This window comes from Vanacampus margaritifer, chromosome 8 (genome assembly GCF_051991255.1).
Source record: "Vanacampus margaritifer isolate UIUO_Vmar chromosome 8, RoL_Vmar_1.0, whole genome shotgun sequence".
Lineage (NCBI taxonomy): Eukaryota > Metazoa > Chordata > Actinopteri > Syngnathiformes > Syngnathidae > Vanacampus > Vanacampus margaritifer.
In genome coordinates this window covers 15,327,641-15,345,728 of record NC_135439.1, presented here as the reverse complement: position 1 = coordinate 15,345,728, position 18,088 = coordinate 15,327,641, and the positions used below count along the sequence as shown (strand labels likewise).

General features: G+C 39.6%; 2 protein-coding genes across 3 annotated transcripts; one reads left to right on the top strand and one right to left on the bottom strand.

Annotated features, from left to right (window-relative positions):
• The first annotated feature begins 527 nt into the window (after window positions 1–527).
• Window positions 528–14,821, top strand: srpk1b (SRSF protein kinase 1b). Its single transcript, XM_077573587.1, has 16 exons — window positions 528–652; window positions 1,241–1,295; window positions 8,119–8,246; window positions 8,340–8,448; window positions 8,643–8,730; window positions 8,818–8,905; window positions 9,355–9,461; window positions 9,543–9,708; window positions 10,099–10,124; window positions 10,223–10,427; window positions 10,602–11,048; window positions 12,120–12,214; window positions 12,303–12,410; window positions 12,698–12,767; window positions 12,869–12,961; window positions 13,703–14,821. Exons 1-16 carry the CDS (start codon window positions 640–642, stop codon window positions 13,882–13,884), a joined length of 1,980 nt encoding a protein of 659 aa, XP_077429713.1. The 5' UTR covers window positions 528–639; the 3' UTR covers window positions 13,885–14,821.
• On the bottom strand, window positions 14,751–17,928 carry lhfpl5a (LHFPL tetraspan subfamily member 5a). 2 transcript variants are annotated; one of them, XM_077573589.1, is made up of 3 exons: window positions 17,526–17,928; window positions 15,908–16,144; window positions 14,751–15,755 (listed from the first exon to the last, which is right to left on the bottom strand). In XM_077573589.1, the coding sequence occupies exons 1-3, from the start codon at window positions 17,926–17,928 to the stop codon at window positions 15,745–15,747; spliced, it is 651 nt and encodes a 216-aa protein (XP_077429715.1). In that variant the 3' UTR covers window positions 14,751–15,744. The 2 variants fall into 2 exon arrangements, with proteins under 2 accessions (XP_077429715.1, XP_077429714.1); XM_077573588.1 differs by lacking the exon at window positions 14,751–15,755 and having other exon boundaries at window positions 15,894–16,144.
• Between the last annotated feature and the right edge of the window lie 160 nt (window positions 17,929–18,088).

The window sequence follows — 18,088 nt, the reverse complement described above, 5'->3', positions numbered from 1 at the left end:
TTTTGTGTAGAAGTTATAGTAGCAAGTCCTACTACCACAAGGGGACAGAATTACATCATCTTTGTTGGTCTTGTGTCACTTTTTGTTAAACTTTGAAATAAAACACAGCTCTGTATATCAATACATAGATATCAATACAGAATGTAAACTTACATTTGAAGCAAAGATACATTTTTTTGTGCATAAAATGAACGCCATAACCTAGATAACCAGTAACGTGACTTGTGACGTAAATGTATTGTCAAATATTTGTTGTTATTTTCTAGTCCATCTTAAGCCTCTTGGGAAATAACCAAACCTTCTGGTTGAAAAAAGGACGTGAGACCGTGTACTTACTGTATACTCGCTGTACGAGTTTACTTAGCTTTCAAACCGGTTATGTCAAAAAATGAATTGCGAACAAACGCCAACATGGAAAAATATATTTATTACGCACAAGACAGCTAGTACCATTGATTATTATAACATTGGTCAACGTGGATATTATACGTCCGATCTAAAGCATCACTCACTCAGCAAGCAAAAATTCCTTAGGTTTCCTGAACACACCCTCTCACTAGTTACCGCAAAGTAAAAGGCCAGACTTTGGTATTTCCAACGTCCCCTAAATGCAGCACTGCCTCTGACTGGTTTGCCGCGATGGAAAGAAAAGGTATGTTTTCTCTGAACTTTAAAATGTATCTTTTCCGCACCAAATTATCGCTGTTACTTTCGACAGTGTCGCAGGCAGATTATGCCATTATGTTTTTTCGCGTGTAGTTTTAAACCCCGCTAAGTAATAGTTGAACGGAGGACCATGCGCTTTACCGTGTGTGTTGTAGCATTTATGCTAGTTGTGCCCACGAGACTAGCACTGTCCGGGTGCGCTTAAACTTGGTAAAATACGTCATAATCGTCAACTCTTCAAGCTCCACCAAGTCACGAAACACATACAAACTATTTATGTTAATGATGAAGGCTGCATGCTAACTTGGGCGCACTTCTCCGCCGGTTTGCTAATTGTGTGTGTCACTGATTCCAATGAACCTGTCAGCTAGATATTGTACATCAAACTAGGACCTTCTTTTTTTTTTTTTTTAAATGTATTTTATTTTTTTAGTTTTACACCTACACATTGGGCTATCAATGTTAGCTTATGTCCTTATGTTAGGCCATCGCTTATTACTTGTAATCAAAGAAAGCTGCTCAACATGGACATGGAGTGTTTTGATTTTCACTTGTGTGTTTTTCTACTTGCCAGTACTCGCTTTACAGGCGAGGAAGAAGAGGACAAAGCCTAGGAAAACTGGAAGAAAGTAAGTTCTCATCACCGGTTGCAAAGGAAACGAAAACGAAACAGTCTGGTAGCTAGCATCGTTTTGGAAGTATTCATCTTCATCCCCATGACAGCTATGCATGATTGAAGAAATACTTAAGAAGGTTGTTATGACTGATGACTGAAAACCATATAAATCTGTAGTCACCTTTATGATTGTCCTTACATTTCTTGACAAGGAAGGATGCCGTGATACACTTTTGTGTCATACTCACTTTAAAAAAAACAACAACTTTTTTTTTTTAAAAGAAAAAAATTCAAATTATATAAATAGATTTAAATTATTATTAATTAATTACTATTTTTTTTTTTTACTTCACACTTTTTTTTGTCATAAAACTTTTAGTAAGTCCTGACACTACAGTAGTACATGAGCGAACGGATGTATGCAAAAGTTTGCCCTCTCTAGCTTCATTATAGTCCCTCTTAATTGATTTGCAAGACACCCAAGCCCCGCCCGATGAAAAGCAACCAATCAAAGACAGAAGGCATGACTTAGGAGGTGTCAATTATTTCAACCGCTGAATGACTGAGAACCCTTTCCCCGCTATATTTGTTTGAGTTGTGAGCTGTGAGGGTTTTCTCATTTAAAATGGGTGCGGCTGCGAAAAAAAAGGCTGGCAAACACTGTTAATGATCAATTGGGATAGGCTTCAGCAAATCTGCGACTCAAGTCAGGATAAGTGGTTTAGTTAATGAATGAATAAATAATATTTGCGTACCTGAAGTTAGCGATGTTTGATACCACTTTTTGTCCACTTGATACCATTAGTACATTTGATTCATAACATTTTCACCAAAAACAATGACAATTTTTAGAAAGACCTATATATCTCGATAAAGCATTTTTCCTTAAAATTGCACGGAATTAATGGACACTTTTTTTCTAATTACTAGTTTCTACTTCCAGATTGTAAAACGGACATAAGAGGGCGACCTATATACTGGTTGGTCGCTGTTGTGAGTACCGATACCTTGAAATAAGGTCAGATATCGACCCAATACGAATACCTGGTATCGATACTCGCCAATCCCTTCCAGAAGTCATGGAAAACTGTGGCACGGCAGTCTTAAAGTACAACTACTGTTCAATTTATATTCAGCAATACATGATGACTTAAAGTTCCTTTTCCTTAATTTTATGAGGCAGCATTTATGAACATTAAAAGTGCAAACATTAATGGCATCGGACACTCTGAAATATATTATTATTATATATTATTATATATTCGTACACAGTGCTCATAGAATAAAGGAAAATGAATTTTGAGTCGTGTGTTCCTTGAAGAATGGAGTTGGTGGGAAAATAAATGCTTTCAATGTTTAAGAAATGCTTTGAATATTTGTTCAACATGAAGGAAAAATGCCATTTCTGTGCAGATTTTCTGCCAAAATAGCGACTACATTTAGCAATAAGCACGAAGAAGACACATATTTTACTTAGTGTGTCACAAATTAGTGTGGTGCGGGATCTTGCCCTTTGGCCCTAGAGTTTGATTGGTTTTACATTGTGCCTGTCTTGGTGGTTCTATTCAACCAGAACCTGTGGTGAAAGCTGAACTGGGGCAGTTTTGTTGTTGTTTTTTTACTTTGTGGACCTGGATTTCACATTTCTGTAGATCAGCTTACAAATATCATCTAAGCTATAGCTACAAGTATAGATAATAAATAATTTACTATTGGGATTTTTATAGATTTAAAAAAGCATTTGATATTATAAATCATTGTATATTATTGAATAAATTAGAGAACTACGGCATAAGAGGCTTAACATATAAATAGATTAAAAGTTACCTAGATAACAGATATCAGTATTTGCAATTCAACAACATACAATCAAAACAATTGATGATCTCTCACAGCCTTCCCCAAGGGTCAGTGCTTGGCCCTGAGTTATTCATATTATATATAATCGCTATCTGCTGTGTCTCCAAAATACTTAAAAGTGTTTTGTTTGCTGATGACACAACTCTCTATTGCTCTGGATAAAATCTGAAACAGCTAATTACGGTGGAAAATTATTAAAAGCAATTAAGGATAAGGAATTAAAAGCATTACAAAATTGGTGTGACATCAACAGATTATTTCTAAATTTAAACAAAACAAAGTTTAGAGTTTTTGGCAGAAGACAGGTCAAGCAAGCACCAAGTCACAAAAGAGTGAGATTCTAAAGAAATAGAGTGTATGAATATAAATTTCTTGGTGTAGTTATCGATAAAAGATTAAGCTGGCAGTCCCACATAGACAATGTTAAAAGGAAAGTGTTCAAAATGATAGGGATCCTTGACAAAACAAAGGATGTTTTGAATAAAATGTCATTATATACATTATATTGCTCATTATTATTACCATACCTAACCTATTGTGTGGAAATATGGGGAAATGCTTACAAAACAAATTCTTACCCTCTTTTCAAATGACAAAAAAGAGCAATAAGAATTATTAACAAATCAAAGTATACAGAACCAACAAATTCACTATTTATCAAATTAAACACAATTAAATTTTATGATCTAGTTGAGTTTAAAATTGCTCAAATAATGTACAAGGTACACAACAACCTACTTTGCCACAATATACAGAAGCTGTTTGAAATCAGAGACAGTGACTATGATTTGAGGGGTATAAGTGTCTATAAAAAAAATTAAAAACAAGAACAAATATTAAGCAAAGGTGTGGTGCAATTATAGGTGTACATTTGTGGAATAATTTGTGTTTAGTAGGATGCATAAAAACAAAGTACAACAACAATATTTAAATCAGGTATACGTACAAATGTAGAAAATAGAGTGCAATTAAAAATGTATGTGTAAGCCTTTGTGCTGAATTGTATATCTGTAAAAATGTTTGCTTATCAACTAAATGTACAATACTATTGGCATATCTATGCACGTATAAGTTCAGCTGTTTATGTGTAAGGTTTTTTTTTTTTTTTTTTCTTTTGTAAGGGGGTAGGACTCGATAGGTTTTTTTACTTTTTCCAACTCACTTTTGAACATGTAAGCTGTGCTTAGTGGGGGGAAAAAAAGGTCACTGTATGAACCTTATAATAATGATTATTTGAGTACAAAAGGTGCAATACTCGACTTTTACCATACTTAGTTTTTGCTTTATTGGTGGACAATTTCAAGAACGGCGTTGGAGATGAAATGACAGACCTCTCCAAACTCATTGCCCACTGTTTTGTTTTCCACCGCTTCTTGTTGCAGTTTATTACATAACCTGTGCTCCCATCATTTTGAGCTTTACCACAGCTCTCTGTCCATTCTGTCCTCACCCTGCATTTATATTTCCAATCAAATGAGTGTATTTCACTCAGCCTCGCTATAGTTAGCATTGAATGCATGTTTTGATCTTTCCTTTTTTTGTGGTGATTGTAAGGGAAAAGATTAGGGATGCACGATAATATCGGTGGCCGATAATTATCGGCAATTATCGACCAATTTGACGTCATACAGATAAATCAGATAATAAAGAAATCGGTCCATTTGGTTGTGGTTGTTGCTCAAGTTGTGCCCAACCCCCTCCTCTACTATGGTAGTGTCGGCTGTCTTTGAAGCAGAGATATCAATAAAATTCAGCTTCATGGTGCTTTGTTTCAATGTATTTGTACATGTTAGACGTATAGTAGGATTCAAAAGTATATTTGTATTAAAGTTAATTTGGAAACAATTATTGGCTTATCAGTTATCGACATCAGCACTTTCTAAATTATTGGTTTTCGGTATTGGCTAAAAATAGCGTTATCGTGCATCCATAGAAAAGATTGTGATAAAATCAAATCATAAAAAAAAGAAAAGAAAAGATTGTGAGAATAAGCTGACCATCTTAAATGCATAAAGAGTTTCAATTTCAAAGGTAGTAATGCTAATTATTTTCATTATTGTGTGTTTCGGCTTTGCTAAAAGAAGTGAAAACCTTTTGATTTCAAGATGAAAATACACTTGTGGATGTGGATGTCACTTATTTTCCTTCATCGCTGGTATCTTTTTTGGGTCCCCCTCAGTGGGGGGAAAAACAACTTAAGCAACATGTTACTTATTTTATTCAAATTCTGAATTGTACAACCACGGAGGGATGTTGTAAACATTTCATTTGGCTCATAATACCATCCTCAGAAGCTATCATCAAGATGGGTCCATTCCCATATTGTATAAAGCACCCCAACTGTCCTCATCGTGGTTAATCCTGCAGTGAGTGTTTAGCCTCAGTGACATTTTGCTTCTCTAGTGCAAAGGATGCTGCTACTCTGGCGGCTGTGATTGTGGGTAATAATGTTGATCAGGTTGAGTGAAGACAAATGGGGGTGAAAAAAATGGTTGAAAGAAGAGGTTGATGTGGTCCCTCACCTGCATTGCAGTGCTGAGCTGCGTCGCCCAATCATCAGCCAGCTGCTAGTCCAGGGGGTGGGGCCAGAGGCTGACAGCAGCCAAGGAGAGTTCTCGGTCAGAGAAGGAGAGAGAGAGAACTAGAGCAATGGAGATAGTGTAAGCCGATGTGTGATTGGAGAAGAGAGAGTCTGCGAGTGAGCGCCGATTCCCCGAGTGCAAGCATTTCTCTTCTCTGCTGTCTTTCGCTTCATTTCCACCACGGAGCATCCTACTCATCTCAACTCTGCTACTCATTCTCCATGCCTCACCCTTGATTATTTTTCTCCACTCTTGACTAATGAAGTGAGAGCATCTTTGAACACCTGCCCTTTCTCCTCCACTGTCCTGTCCTCTTTCCTGCATCACGTCTCATGGGTATCCGTGCGTCCTGCAGGTAAGCATGGAGATTTGATCTTGATTTTGGGTTGTTTTTTGGAATTAGGACCACATGTTGAATTTTACACATTGTCCTGTAAGTACAATATCGTCGTATTTGCCCTTGACTTGACTGAGGGGTGTTTGAATGTCAGGGAATTTCTCTGTATGTGTGCTGCAGTAAAAAACAAATAGACACATGCACAAACTCTCACTTTTTAGTCTCGCTTGCAGAGTTTCAATTGTGGTGATTGGGTGAGCATTAAGCGATAAAGACGCTGCAGAGACAAGTTGAGGAACTTGACAAATGCAAACATGGCAGCATAAATTATCTGACTGCATGAACAAGATAAATACAACTTGTTTCATTGCCTCTGTTTTCCTTCAGCCACATTGAGCTTAAAGGTTACATGATAGCGCTCAGCACCACAAATGTGTATTTACTTGAATAACAAATGCAGCAATATTATCTGAGATAAATTTGGACACACACAAATATTGCAGAGTGACCACATCAGGCTGCTGGAACGTTTATTGCTAGAAAAGTTTCAATGGAAACATGAGATGATTTTAAAAATATATTGCAGAAGGAACTTCTTTAAATGATGTTGCCAGGAAAACACTTGAAACATTGGAGCCAAGTTGAATTGTCTGTTATTTGATGTTCATGTATTACTTCTTGTCACTTTGTATGTTACCACTTAAAGTCTCACTACTGGGTAATTGATTCAACGTGCTGCTCTTAATTTTGTTGCTGGTTGGCGTGTTATATTCTCTTTCCAAAAGTTGGTGGCTTGTTTGTTTTCCTCTGCAGTTTGACCTTTCAGCACTGCAAGGGCTTCTTGTCTTACTAGTTTACTTTCCAAGTTGATTTTTTTTTTAGACAAACAAACACCAACTGTTACTTTGCTGTGAGTAGTTCTGTACAAGCTATGGGGACAAGATTGTTTTTAATGATTTAATCGACTATAGGTTCATATTCGCACATCACAACTGGAACACGTCACCCCCCGTATACCCCTCAGCTGTTCAGCAAAGCGGTTAAAGTTTAATGATATTAGGTCTTGGTCGAAGGATTCTCATATGTGTTAGGTGGTCACTCATTTTAGCAGACATTTGCGCTTCGTGTCCGGTCTTGTTTGAGTGACTTTGTGCATGTTGTCCCGCTGTCCCCCTGCAAGTGCAATGATTTGAAAAATCACAAATGATATAGTTGGGCAACAGTAGCCATTGTGCCATGGTAAATGCAGTGGATCAGTAGGCCTCATGATTACTGTTTGGCAGTATTTTTCCAGCAGCAAAATATTGCAAATATTTCTACGTGCTTGTTAATTAGGAGGTGGCTAAAGGGGGAAGCTGTGCTGACCCCAATTCCAGCATTGCCCACTTGAGTATTAGCTGCTATTTTAGTAACGGCTGTGACAAAGACTTTGGATTTGCAAGTGATGAGAGGGCAAACTGGGGAAAATGTCAATTTTTACAGCTGCTCATTCGGGAAGATTTGATCCTGTTTTGCCATGCAGCATTTCTGTGTGCATCATAGAGATGTGAAGATGTCAAGCAACAATGTTGTGCTTATGCCTTGGAATTAACCTGATTGGTTTATTTCATTACAGTAATTGCTGAACTATAAGGCGCACCTGACTATAAGCCGTGCTAGCTAAATTTGGGGAATATTCGAGTTTGTTACACACATAAGCCGCACTCGACTGTAAGCCGGGCTCACATGGTTTGTTTTGCTCTGCCTGACGCTCTTGCGCTTCCTTTATAGTACGTCCCCTTGTGATCTGATGGATAAGCCACACCTTTGTATTAGCCGCAGGGTTGAGTGCAAGTGAAAAAAATAGCGGCTTAGAGTCCAGAAATTACTGTAGTTGTGTGAGCTGCTATTCCATTTTCACCTTTCTGACTTTAAAAATACATAATGGGTAAAAGTCTTGCAATATTGTTTTGAACCTAAGAGCCCCAAAATACTTCTTCTATACTTAATCACCAATTGTCAGTTTTTCCTTTTTCTGTGACCTCTGACTCAACCTCCTCCTGTCTCTTTATCCTAAGACCAGAGCCTCAGAGCTGTGGTGGCAGCTCCAAGCCAAATCAGGAAGACTCGCCCGTCCCAGAACAGGATGAGGAGATCCTGGGCTCTGATGATGATGAGCAAGAGGACCCTGGTGACTACTGCAAGGGTACAAACTCTCTGTCTGTTATCATAGAAAATTTATTTTTTTGGAATGAGAATTCATGAATCTTGGGCATATGCATCATCTTTGTTTGGTCAGGGGGATATCACCACGTGAAGATTGGAGATCTTTTCAACGGAAGATACCATGTGATCCGGAAGCTTGGCTGGGGGCACTTCTCCACAGTGTGGCTGGCTTGGGACATCCAGTAAGTTGTTAGACTGCAGAGATAACTTGAGAAGCTTCACAATAAAAAAAAAAAACATTGCTACAATAAATGGACAAATTAAATGCTAGATTTGTGGACAGAAAGTGCTTTGGTACATGCTGTACAACTGAATTTGAATAATGCCTATGTGATTGTTTAAAAAAAATATCCTGTTTTATGTGTTCACTTTGCAGGGAGAAGCGCTTTGTAGCTATGAAGGTTGTGAAAAGTGCTGAGCATTACACAGAGACGGCTCTGGATGAGATCAAGCTGCTTAAATCTGTAATGTGGATAGCCTCATTTCTTATTTTCTTTGTTTCCGCCAATTATCCCTCATACGTGTGACTGTGTTGGTTTTGTTTGTTTCAGGTGCGAAACACAGACCCCGCTGACCCCAGCAGGGAGAGGGTGGTGCAGCTACTTGATGACTTCAAAATTTCTGGCATGAATGGCACTCGTATCTTTGAATACCTTAATATGTTGTTGATTGTCTCGGACTCATTTTACAAAATCTCTTACGACCCTTACTTGGATAGATTTTTTTCCTCCCCCATTATTGTGCTTACATATGACTTGTAGACTCACTTTAGCATCCTCCCAAACCGTCCGCCTCATCTCTCTGCATAGCTATTTGTGGGTCCTCATCTGACAGCTAGCTGTGCGCATTGGCACATCCTTGGGTGTCACAGGCTCTGATGCATTGACGTTGGCACCATTCCTTCTTTTTTTTTTCTCTCTCCCACAGCATCGAGTCTGCAGCTGTGCTATCTGCCAGCACACCCACACACCCTCTGGATATCATTATCATTCATTTGTAGTTGCTGAAGTCCATTGTGGGTCAGTAAAATGGCACTTGTTTAAAGAGCGATGTCCAATTCTGTTCTTCCTTGACTTGCATTCCACTAGATGTATGCATGGTATTTGAGGTGCTGGGGTACCATCTACTGAAGTGGATCATCAAGTCAAACTATCAAGGCCTGCCTTTGCCGTGTGTTAAAAGCATCATTAGACAGGTATTGTAGCAAACTCCCAAAAAGGCTTGATTGACGTATATGTTTTGATAATAAACATGGTCCGTCTTCACTTTCGTGCAGGTCCTTCAAGGTTTAGACTACCTTCACACCAAATGTAAAATTATCCACACAGACATCAAGCCAGAAAACATTCTTCTAACTGTCAATGAGTCATATATCAAGAAAATGGCTGTCGAGGCGACTCAGTGGCAAAAGACTGGTGTGGCACCACCCTCTGGTTCTGCAGGTCACACTTTTATTTCCTCTTTCAGCTCCCCTGACTAGGTTCATGTGTTTAATCTACAATTTGCTTGTCAAGTCACGATTAGCTGTTTGGATTACCAGCCTCAATTGATTTCCCTTTAGTCTTGATTTTGACATCACAAAATAATTAGCTTGATGATTTGTTTATTGATGTAGTTTAAATAGTCATAAACTTGAGGATTGGAGCAGTTAGCTATGAGTCACCGTAGACTGTGAATGTGTAAATGAGCTTCTTGCTCTGAGCAGCGAGAGACTGCCTCTGCATGAGTCTGTTAATACATCTTGGTGTGAGTCAGTTTCCACAGAGGTGATGGATGTACTGCACAGGTCCTCTAGTAATGTAATCCTCCTCCCTTTTTCCTTCTTCCCACAGTGAGTACAGCTCCAGCACCCAAGCCGGTACTTTTTTTTTTGTCATAAAAAAATACAAATATGGATGACTGTGCCGAATATACGTCAAGTAAAAGAGTACTTATTAATTTCTTGTCTCTCTCAAGATGTCCAAAATGTCAAAGAACAAAAAGAGGAAAATGAAGAAGAAGCAGAAGAAGCAGGCAGAGCAGCTTCAAGTGGGAGGAGGAGTGACACTCAAAGCAGGAGACGAGAAAGAGGAGGACACGGCAGAAACGACATCTGACATCTCCTCTGCCCCCGTCTCTGTGTCGGCCACTCTGCAAAACGACACAAAGCATCCTATCACAGGTGATTGACCAAAAAGGAAATACAAACTTAGATATTTTTGAATTAATACCTCGCTGAGTGTCGGTGAAGCACATTTGCATTATCCTCTTGGCAAAGGCACTACTTGCTGGGGCTTATCTTTCGGAAGTAAAGCTAAGTGGATGTATGAAAATGTGCTTATTAAATTTGTTACAGAGTCACCAGCTGTCGAGCTACCCCAACAGATGTCAGAGCCAAGTGTACCCACAGAGGGCGCCACCAAGGAGGAGAACAACATGGATGTCAACTGCAACGGTAACACCTCCATACCAGTGAGCGAGGCCAGCCGAGAAATCCAGGAACATGGGACCAAGCAGTCTGCAGAGGAGCTGGAGGACCAACGGAATGCAAACCATGTGGATGATAAAACAGAAACTCTCGACACAGTATGCAACAAAGACGACCTTCAGAGCTGTAATGGCCCTTCAGAGGATCTTGAGTCTCAGCAAAAGCAGCCACCACAGCAGCAACCTCCTTCCCTCAGCTCAGACTTTGTCACCTCAGAAGTGAATGATGGCGTCAAAGTCGAGAGAAAGGAAGAGGATATGGACACACATGGGGATAACAAAACGCAAAGTCAAGATGAAGAAAATAGCCAAAATGGTTAGTCAGTACAAATCCAATTTCTAAATGTACAAATACAGTGATCCCTCATTTTTTTTGCTTGTGATACGTTCCAAGGTGAATTTCTAAGTAGAGGGTGACTTTTTAAAGGGGAACTTAACCTTAAACATTTCTTGAGAATATGTTATACTGTATGTGACCTCACTAGTCTAAACATGACATTCTGAGATTAATATTACATTTGTGGAATAAGAGTTCTGGAGGAGAATCCAGCCGATAAAACAATTGCTGCATAAAACATATTATCAAGACATTTTTGGGGAGTTGACTTCCCCTTTTAATGATATATATATATATATATATATATATATATATATATATATATATATAAAAAAAAGCTTACTTTTATTTTCAGGGGGATTTATGTGTTCAAGAATTAATGTGAGGGGATGTAACACATGATGAAGAAACGTCAGCTTAATAACTATGTGAACGTTTTTCTTATCTTACGGCGGTGTACCTTAACCAGAAACCGGGTCACAAATTAAAATTCACGATGGAGTGAAACTACAATAACCGGACTGCAAAGTTGTAAGGGAACACTGTAGAACAATTAGTTTCTTTGAAAAGTTGTTCACTATCTTGCTGGTGTAAATGATGGTCAATAAGGCACCATGCTTTGACGTTAATATGGTCATTCCATCCTTTTGTGACTTCTATGAACATTGTCAACTATTAGAGATGGGCGACTACCATCACCAGGTATTGAGAAACATCCAGCCTTATTTGAATGTTTTGGTACTCTTGACAGTGGCAGATGCCAATATCAACCGCCCTCTTGTGGCCGTTTTATGATCATGCGCTAGAAATTAGAAGAATAGGAAATTGCTATGGAAAAAATGCTATATTGACTTATATAGGTCTTTCTTTAAAATGATCTGTCATTGTTTTGGGGGCAGAAATTTAGAAAATTGAAAAACAAAAATGGTGTTAAACCTACCTAGCTAAATTTATGTAAATGACAGGGAACCGAAGTGAGAAAATGTTTGCCTGTCACTTATAAAATGACTTTTTTGTTGTTTCTCTGCCGCCTCTGGTTTCTTCCAACAGAACCATCTAGTAGCTTGTTAGTAAATGTCTTGGACCCTCTGAATGCTGACAAGTTGCAAGTCAAGATCGCTGACCTTGGAAACGCCTGCTGGGTGGTGAGTATTAAATATACTGTACAGTTGAATCTCTCATTGGATTTGTCACAAATACGTCCACTGAAAAATCAATTTCCGCCTCGCGCAGCACAAGCATTTTACGGACGACATCCAGACTCGGCAATATCGTTCGCTGGAGGTGCTGATAGGATCTGGCTACAGCACACCAGCAGACATTTGGAGCACAGCCTGCATGGTAACGCAAACACACACGACGCAGACAAATGCATTATGATAGGAAATGATCAGTGAGATTCCATCAGTTTGTTAGTCTGTAGATGAAAACACTACATTGTTATACAGTTGCTGCAGGCATGGTGTGCTTGTGCTTTGTGCACTTGCCCAAAAGACAATCACATTACTACATTTCTCTCTGTAAAAACAGAGGTACTATTTATCTGCTCTATAAGAAAGTGAAGAATGCAACTTTGTATAAACTTTTTATTTTTATTTTTTATTCCCGTGATTTTTCTCCCTCTTCAGGCCTTCGAACTGGCAACTGGAGACTATTTGTTTGAACCCCACTCAGGAGAAGATTATTCCAGAGATGAAGGTTTATGGTTTCTTCTCATTAAATCATTACTATAAATAACTTTTGATATGTAAGACATTATTAACTGCAGGTGAAAGTGAATATATTTGATGTGCCTCCAGATCACATAGCACTGATCATCGAGCTGCTCGGCAAAGTTCCTCGCAAGCTGATCACGGCAGGCAAATACTCCAAGGAGTTTTTCAATAAGAAAGGTAAACACACACCGCCCCTCGCCGTCTGCCCTTCTCCAATGCTGCATAGGTTTCAGCCCAAGGCCATGATAGCTCCAGGGTAGTGTTAATTTTATCAGACATTTTTAAATGTAGTCTCAGTTTTAGTCCAGTTTCAATCAGGCTTGTTAGTTTTTATCATAGTTAGTCAACCTCATCCCGTTTTTATTTCATCAGCTTTTAGCAGACTATAAATCTAGCATTTTAGTCTTTATTTTAGTCCAAGAAAACATAATTCTATTCGTCTAGTTTTACTCAACAAAAACTGTCAACGTTTTAGTCAGGACAATCATTTTACCCCGTTTTATTTTTTGTCAGCAGATAATGTTGAACATTTCGGATCATTAACTATTTCACATAAAATTCCCTCATCTTTTTGATAGAAAACAACTCGACACGCAAGACAGATTAGTAGAGACAAGATCATATAGTTTTCATCTCTAAAATGTCTATAGATTTTAGTCCAGTTTTATTAAGTAAAGTACATTTTCGTTTATATATATATATATTTTTTGTTTTAATTATAAAATTTTCTTGAAAACTTCTTGGGTGGTGGCCAGTTTACTTGGGTGGCCCGCCCAAGTATTAGCATGGTGTGGGAAACCCTGCAGGGGTCGGCTGTTTTGCCACTTTCTGTTGACTTCAAATGACATCACAGTTGCTTTTCCAAGTTTGGTCACGTACATGTCGCTTTCTCACTTTTGCAATGTAATTTTACCCCAGGTGACCTGCGACACATTACAAAACTGAAGCCATGGGGGATGTTTGACGTGTTGGTGGACAAGTACGAGTGGTCCAAAGAAGAGGCCCACAGCTTCAGCAGCTTCCTGCAGCCCATGCTGGACCTTGTCCCTGAAAGGAGGGCCACGGCTGCTCAGTGTCTCTCTCATGCGTGGCTAGCATAGGAGGCAGCACGTTGCGTGCACACTGCTTCACGTAATAGTGAAAGGATACACACACGCACACACCTACATGCACATAGGATGGGTGTGGAGATATACCGGGCTTGAAACCGAAACAAAACCTGTGACTGTACACTCTTCATGGCCTTCAGATGCAACCTGCACACTCTTGTTACGCCAGCTAAGATTGCACCTCAGTCGCCATCCACATTGTGTACAATACTGACGGAAGACTAAGGCCAAATCTTCTTTTCATTTTGCAACTCAGATATTTTAGATGGAAGTTAGGTAGTAGCTCTTGCACTTGATTACAGCAGCAAGAACAGAGGTTGCCATTCAAATCACCAATTTGTTTAGATCACGAAGAAGCCAAATATGTGCAGACTTTACTATTGCATTAGCTGTGCCATCTTTTATACCTTTAGTTGTCAAGAGCCTTCAAAGTACTTAAACTGAATACATGCAAAAATGCTGACTGCCAGGGAAAGGCCTGGGAAGTCTTGGCTTGGCTAGGTATGCGTAAACATGTTTATGTTTGTATACAATTAGATGAGGAAAGAGGATTAGATTTTTATACATTTTTGCTTATGAATTCTTGTTTTCAGCTTGGCACAATGCAACGTCCATTATTCCCCCACGACATTCTTGTTTAATATGAGACTAGATTTTTAGAAGCAAACATCAAACTGGGTCTGTGTGAATTCAAGAGGTTGGATGCCATCATGCCGTCTGCAGCATAAGCAGCTATGTTTCTGAAATATTTGAAGGGATGCTCAGGTTCTTTTTTTAACTGCATGGAAATGGACTCTTCTCAAATGATAAAGGTACAGAAACCCCCACATACATATACACACCTCAAATTATTTGCTTTATGGATTCTCTAATATCTCTTTAGTCAAGTTTTTTTTCTGTTGGTAAGAATAAAATGTTTACAAAAGTCTGTTTTGAGCATTTGTCTCTTGACTCATCACTGCTGAAAATAGACACATTACTTTAACGGGCAATTTATTATTTTTTTTTGTAGTTGCAGTCTTACAATATTTCATGGAATGCCAGGTCTAATGAACATTGTGTTAAATTGAATAATCGTGAATGTTAACTGCTTCGACTTGACATTTGGATTTGCAGTGTTCTTAATTTTCAGGATTTCTCCCAATTGCCATCTTGTAAAAATACCAAACTAATATGACGGATTTATTTTTTTAAGGCAATTTGCCAAGAATTTTTGGGCTTGCTTGATGATCAGAGAAATGGCTTATAGAAATGCATGCTTGACTATTGGAAATATATTTCAAATCCAAACTACAAGTTTTCTACTTCAAAGAAATCCCCCTGGAGTCTAACAGACCTTCCTAGTCTCTGCCACACCATTCACTCCTGGAAGGGATTTATCTGGGCCGTGACATACTCCGTCACGGCATCTTGACCCATTGATGACCCCTTGAGCCTGGGAAAGAGAAATAAAAACACCAGCCATTCCAGATGAGTAGAGCACTTACTCCAACACTGTGATATTCTTTCAGCCGGGAACTGCGGGAAGCTCCGAACATTCTGAGCAGGCATGTTTTCCAGCTAAAACGCCTCTTCGCACAGTGAACCAAGCAAACTCCGACTGTTCTCTTTACTGGTTGATCATCTTTGGCTTTGGCGCCATCAAACTCTTTTACTGAAGGCTCTGGTGTTTGGAGTTTGGATTGTACATCAGCAATTATTACTTCTCAAGGGGTAAAGCTCCTAGTTTGGGTTTGTAAAATATCTTCTGTGACACCAATCCTGGGTCTTTTCTTACACATACGTAAGCAAACTGCACTTCTATGGATTAAAATTGTCCTGAAAGTATTGCTTTGGTGGTGTCTAGGAGGTTCATGCGTTATCTGTATTGAAGAGAGAGAAACAGCAGAAATTGAGTTGTCACAATGAGTTAAGATTCATTTTTCAATCTGGCTTCTCACGCCCTCTTTTTGTATTCCTTTCAGTGCATATTTTATGCCCTTCACCCCATTGATTCTCCCCTAAACGCTGGTACCTTTCTCCTCCACCTGGAAGTCCTCGGGCAGCAGGTTGTCCTGTCTGCTGCCCAGGCTGAAGGCCAGGAAGGCCAGGATGAGCGAGTCCATGATGCTGATGATGGCCAGGATGTAGGCCCAGCGCACCGTGCAGTTGCCCAGGGTGTATTTGTCGGTCCGCTGGCCGCACATCCGCTTCACCTCCTCCGAGTCCCAGCCGTCGGGATAAATCATGCAGCCGATCACCATGCAGCCGCCTGATAGAGAACAGAAGGGCGAGAACCTTGAGGTGAGTCAAGCGTTGCTGGATGAATGAAAACAGCAAAAGTCGTATATCTGGTACATCTTTCGTATTTGTTATCCATTCATCAGGATTTTTATGTACCACTTTATATGCTCATTAAGGTCATGGGTGAGCTTTTAATTAATCCTGCTTCATGGTTACGCCCCCTATAGGAAGAAGAAAGCATTTTGCAACAAAGAATATAGCTTCACTAACATTGTTTTTTTCAATCTGTGAGACAATGTAATATTGTTTGTATTGTATGCAGCTAATGACTGCATAAGAGACTGTTCAAGTTTGCTACAATATTTTAAATTTAACCCCTGGGCGTTATTTTATTTTGAAATGGCTTAGTCAGAACCAACAAAAAGCCAAAAAATGGTCAAATAACGCCCAGGAGTCAGTAGTAGGCTGCTTAGGCTACTTATTTTCCGCATTTGACACCCATTTCAGCCGCAGACACACACAGGCCTTGCATGTTTTAAATGGTCCCGTTCAACTATAAGGTAACACGTAGCTAAGACTGGAACAGTAGAACACAAACAGTCTTGCACAGTGCACACACAACCATATGCTGTATTTTCCATATTGTTGTGGGATTGGTCGCCATGCCAATCGCAGGACACATGTAAACAAACAGCCATTCGTACGGAAGAGTGAAACTGTCAGTGTGGAGAAAATAGTTTTGACTGGGCTATGTCGTTCGAACGTTCTGCAAAATTGTTCAAATACTGTTGATAAAGTCATTCGAACAGATTTGTAAAGTGTAGGCCAAATGCTAAAAAAAATAGCAGTGTGATGTGATGTCACAATTACGCATGCGTCAAACCCCGTAACATGGGGATTTTATTTTTTTTATTGTTCAGTATTGGCCTGCATGACTGCATTTATTACGTCACAAGTCAAAATGGCGGTCTTACTCGGACTCCACTTTCATTGAAAAGCATTGGACTTCTGATCGTTGTAATTTGATTTATATGAGGATTTTTTTTTTCAAAATGTAATTACATTTAATTTGACTATACTGTAACAACAATCTGCCTGGTTTGTATGCTAGTCACCGACAAAAGCAATACAAAACACGGTTTGTTTTCACCCAAAGGAAACATTCGCATTGCTTGCAATATCAGAAATATCAGAAATGCCCGGATGTTCAGAATTGTCCATACTTTCTAATAGCCTACTTATCGTGGTTAAAATATTAGAATAGCTGGCAAGATGATGCGGTGCAGTTTTACAGTACACTATAGTAAACCTATTTTGATCCAGTTACTGTATTGCATTGGACTGTGTTGTGCAAGTGTACCTATAGTGTGGTGACCGTGTATGCATGCGTTATATCAGTGCTCACTGACTGGAGGCCAGCTGCATCCAGGCGCAGATCTTGTACACGCTGCCGGCGTTGCAAAAGAAGAAGAGGCTGAAGCACACGATGCTGCCGACCACCAGCAGCGTGGAGATGCCCACAAAGAACATGGCCGTCTTGAAGGCTCCGGACGGGATGGAGCCGAAGTCCAGGGCGCTGCCTTTGCAGGTGAGCTCCGAGGTGAGCGCATTACCGATGCAGTAGTGGAAGAGGCCGAAATAGCCGGCCTGGGGCGTGTTGACGCTGTCCCCGATCCAGTAGGGCTGGATGAACACTACCACGGTGATGACCGAAAAAGTGATGGTGAACACGGTCCAAAGCACGCCCACCGCGCGCGCGTTGCGCACGTAGTTGGTGTGATAGATCTTTGCCGCCTCCTTGGCCGGCAACATGGTCACCTAGTTTTTTTTTTTTTTAATTCTGATATCAAATTCTGCTTTTTCAAAAGTGCATTAATTTTGATGGCGCTCCAAAAACAGCTTAACAGATAATACCACCCACTGGAGGAGAGTTCCACCCTTTAAATATCCCACTGAGTGCCATTCATGTATG

Excerpts from the sequence above, each read along its gene's own strand:
- srpk1b (XM_077573587.1), top strand. Across the intron at positions 9,709-10,098 it reads ACCACCCTCTGGTTCTGCAG|TGAGTACAGCTCCAGCACCC; the intron begins GTCACACTTTTA and ends TTCTTCCCACAG. Across the intron at positions 11,049-12,119 it reads TGAAGAAAATAGCCAAAATG|AACCATCTAGTAGCTTGTTA; the intron begins GTTAGTCAGTAC and ends TTCTTCCAACAG.
- lhfpl5a (XM_077573588.1), bottom strand. The coding sequence starts at position 17,928 with ATGTTGCCGGCCAAGGAGGCGGCAAAGATCTATCACACCAACTACGTG. Across the intron at positions 16,145-17,525 it reads CTGGATGCAGCTGGCCTCCA|GCGGCTGCATGGTGATCGGC; the intron begins GTCAGTGAGCAC and ends GTTCTCTATCAG.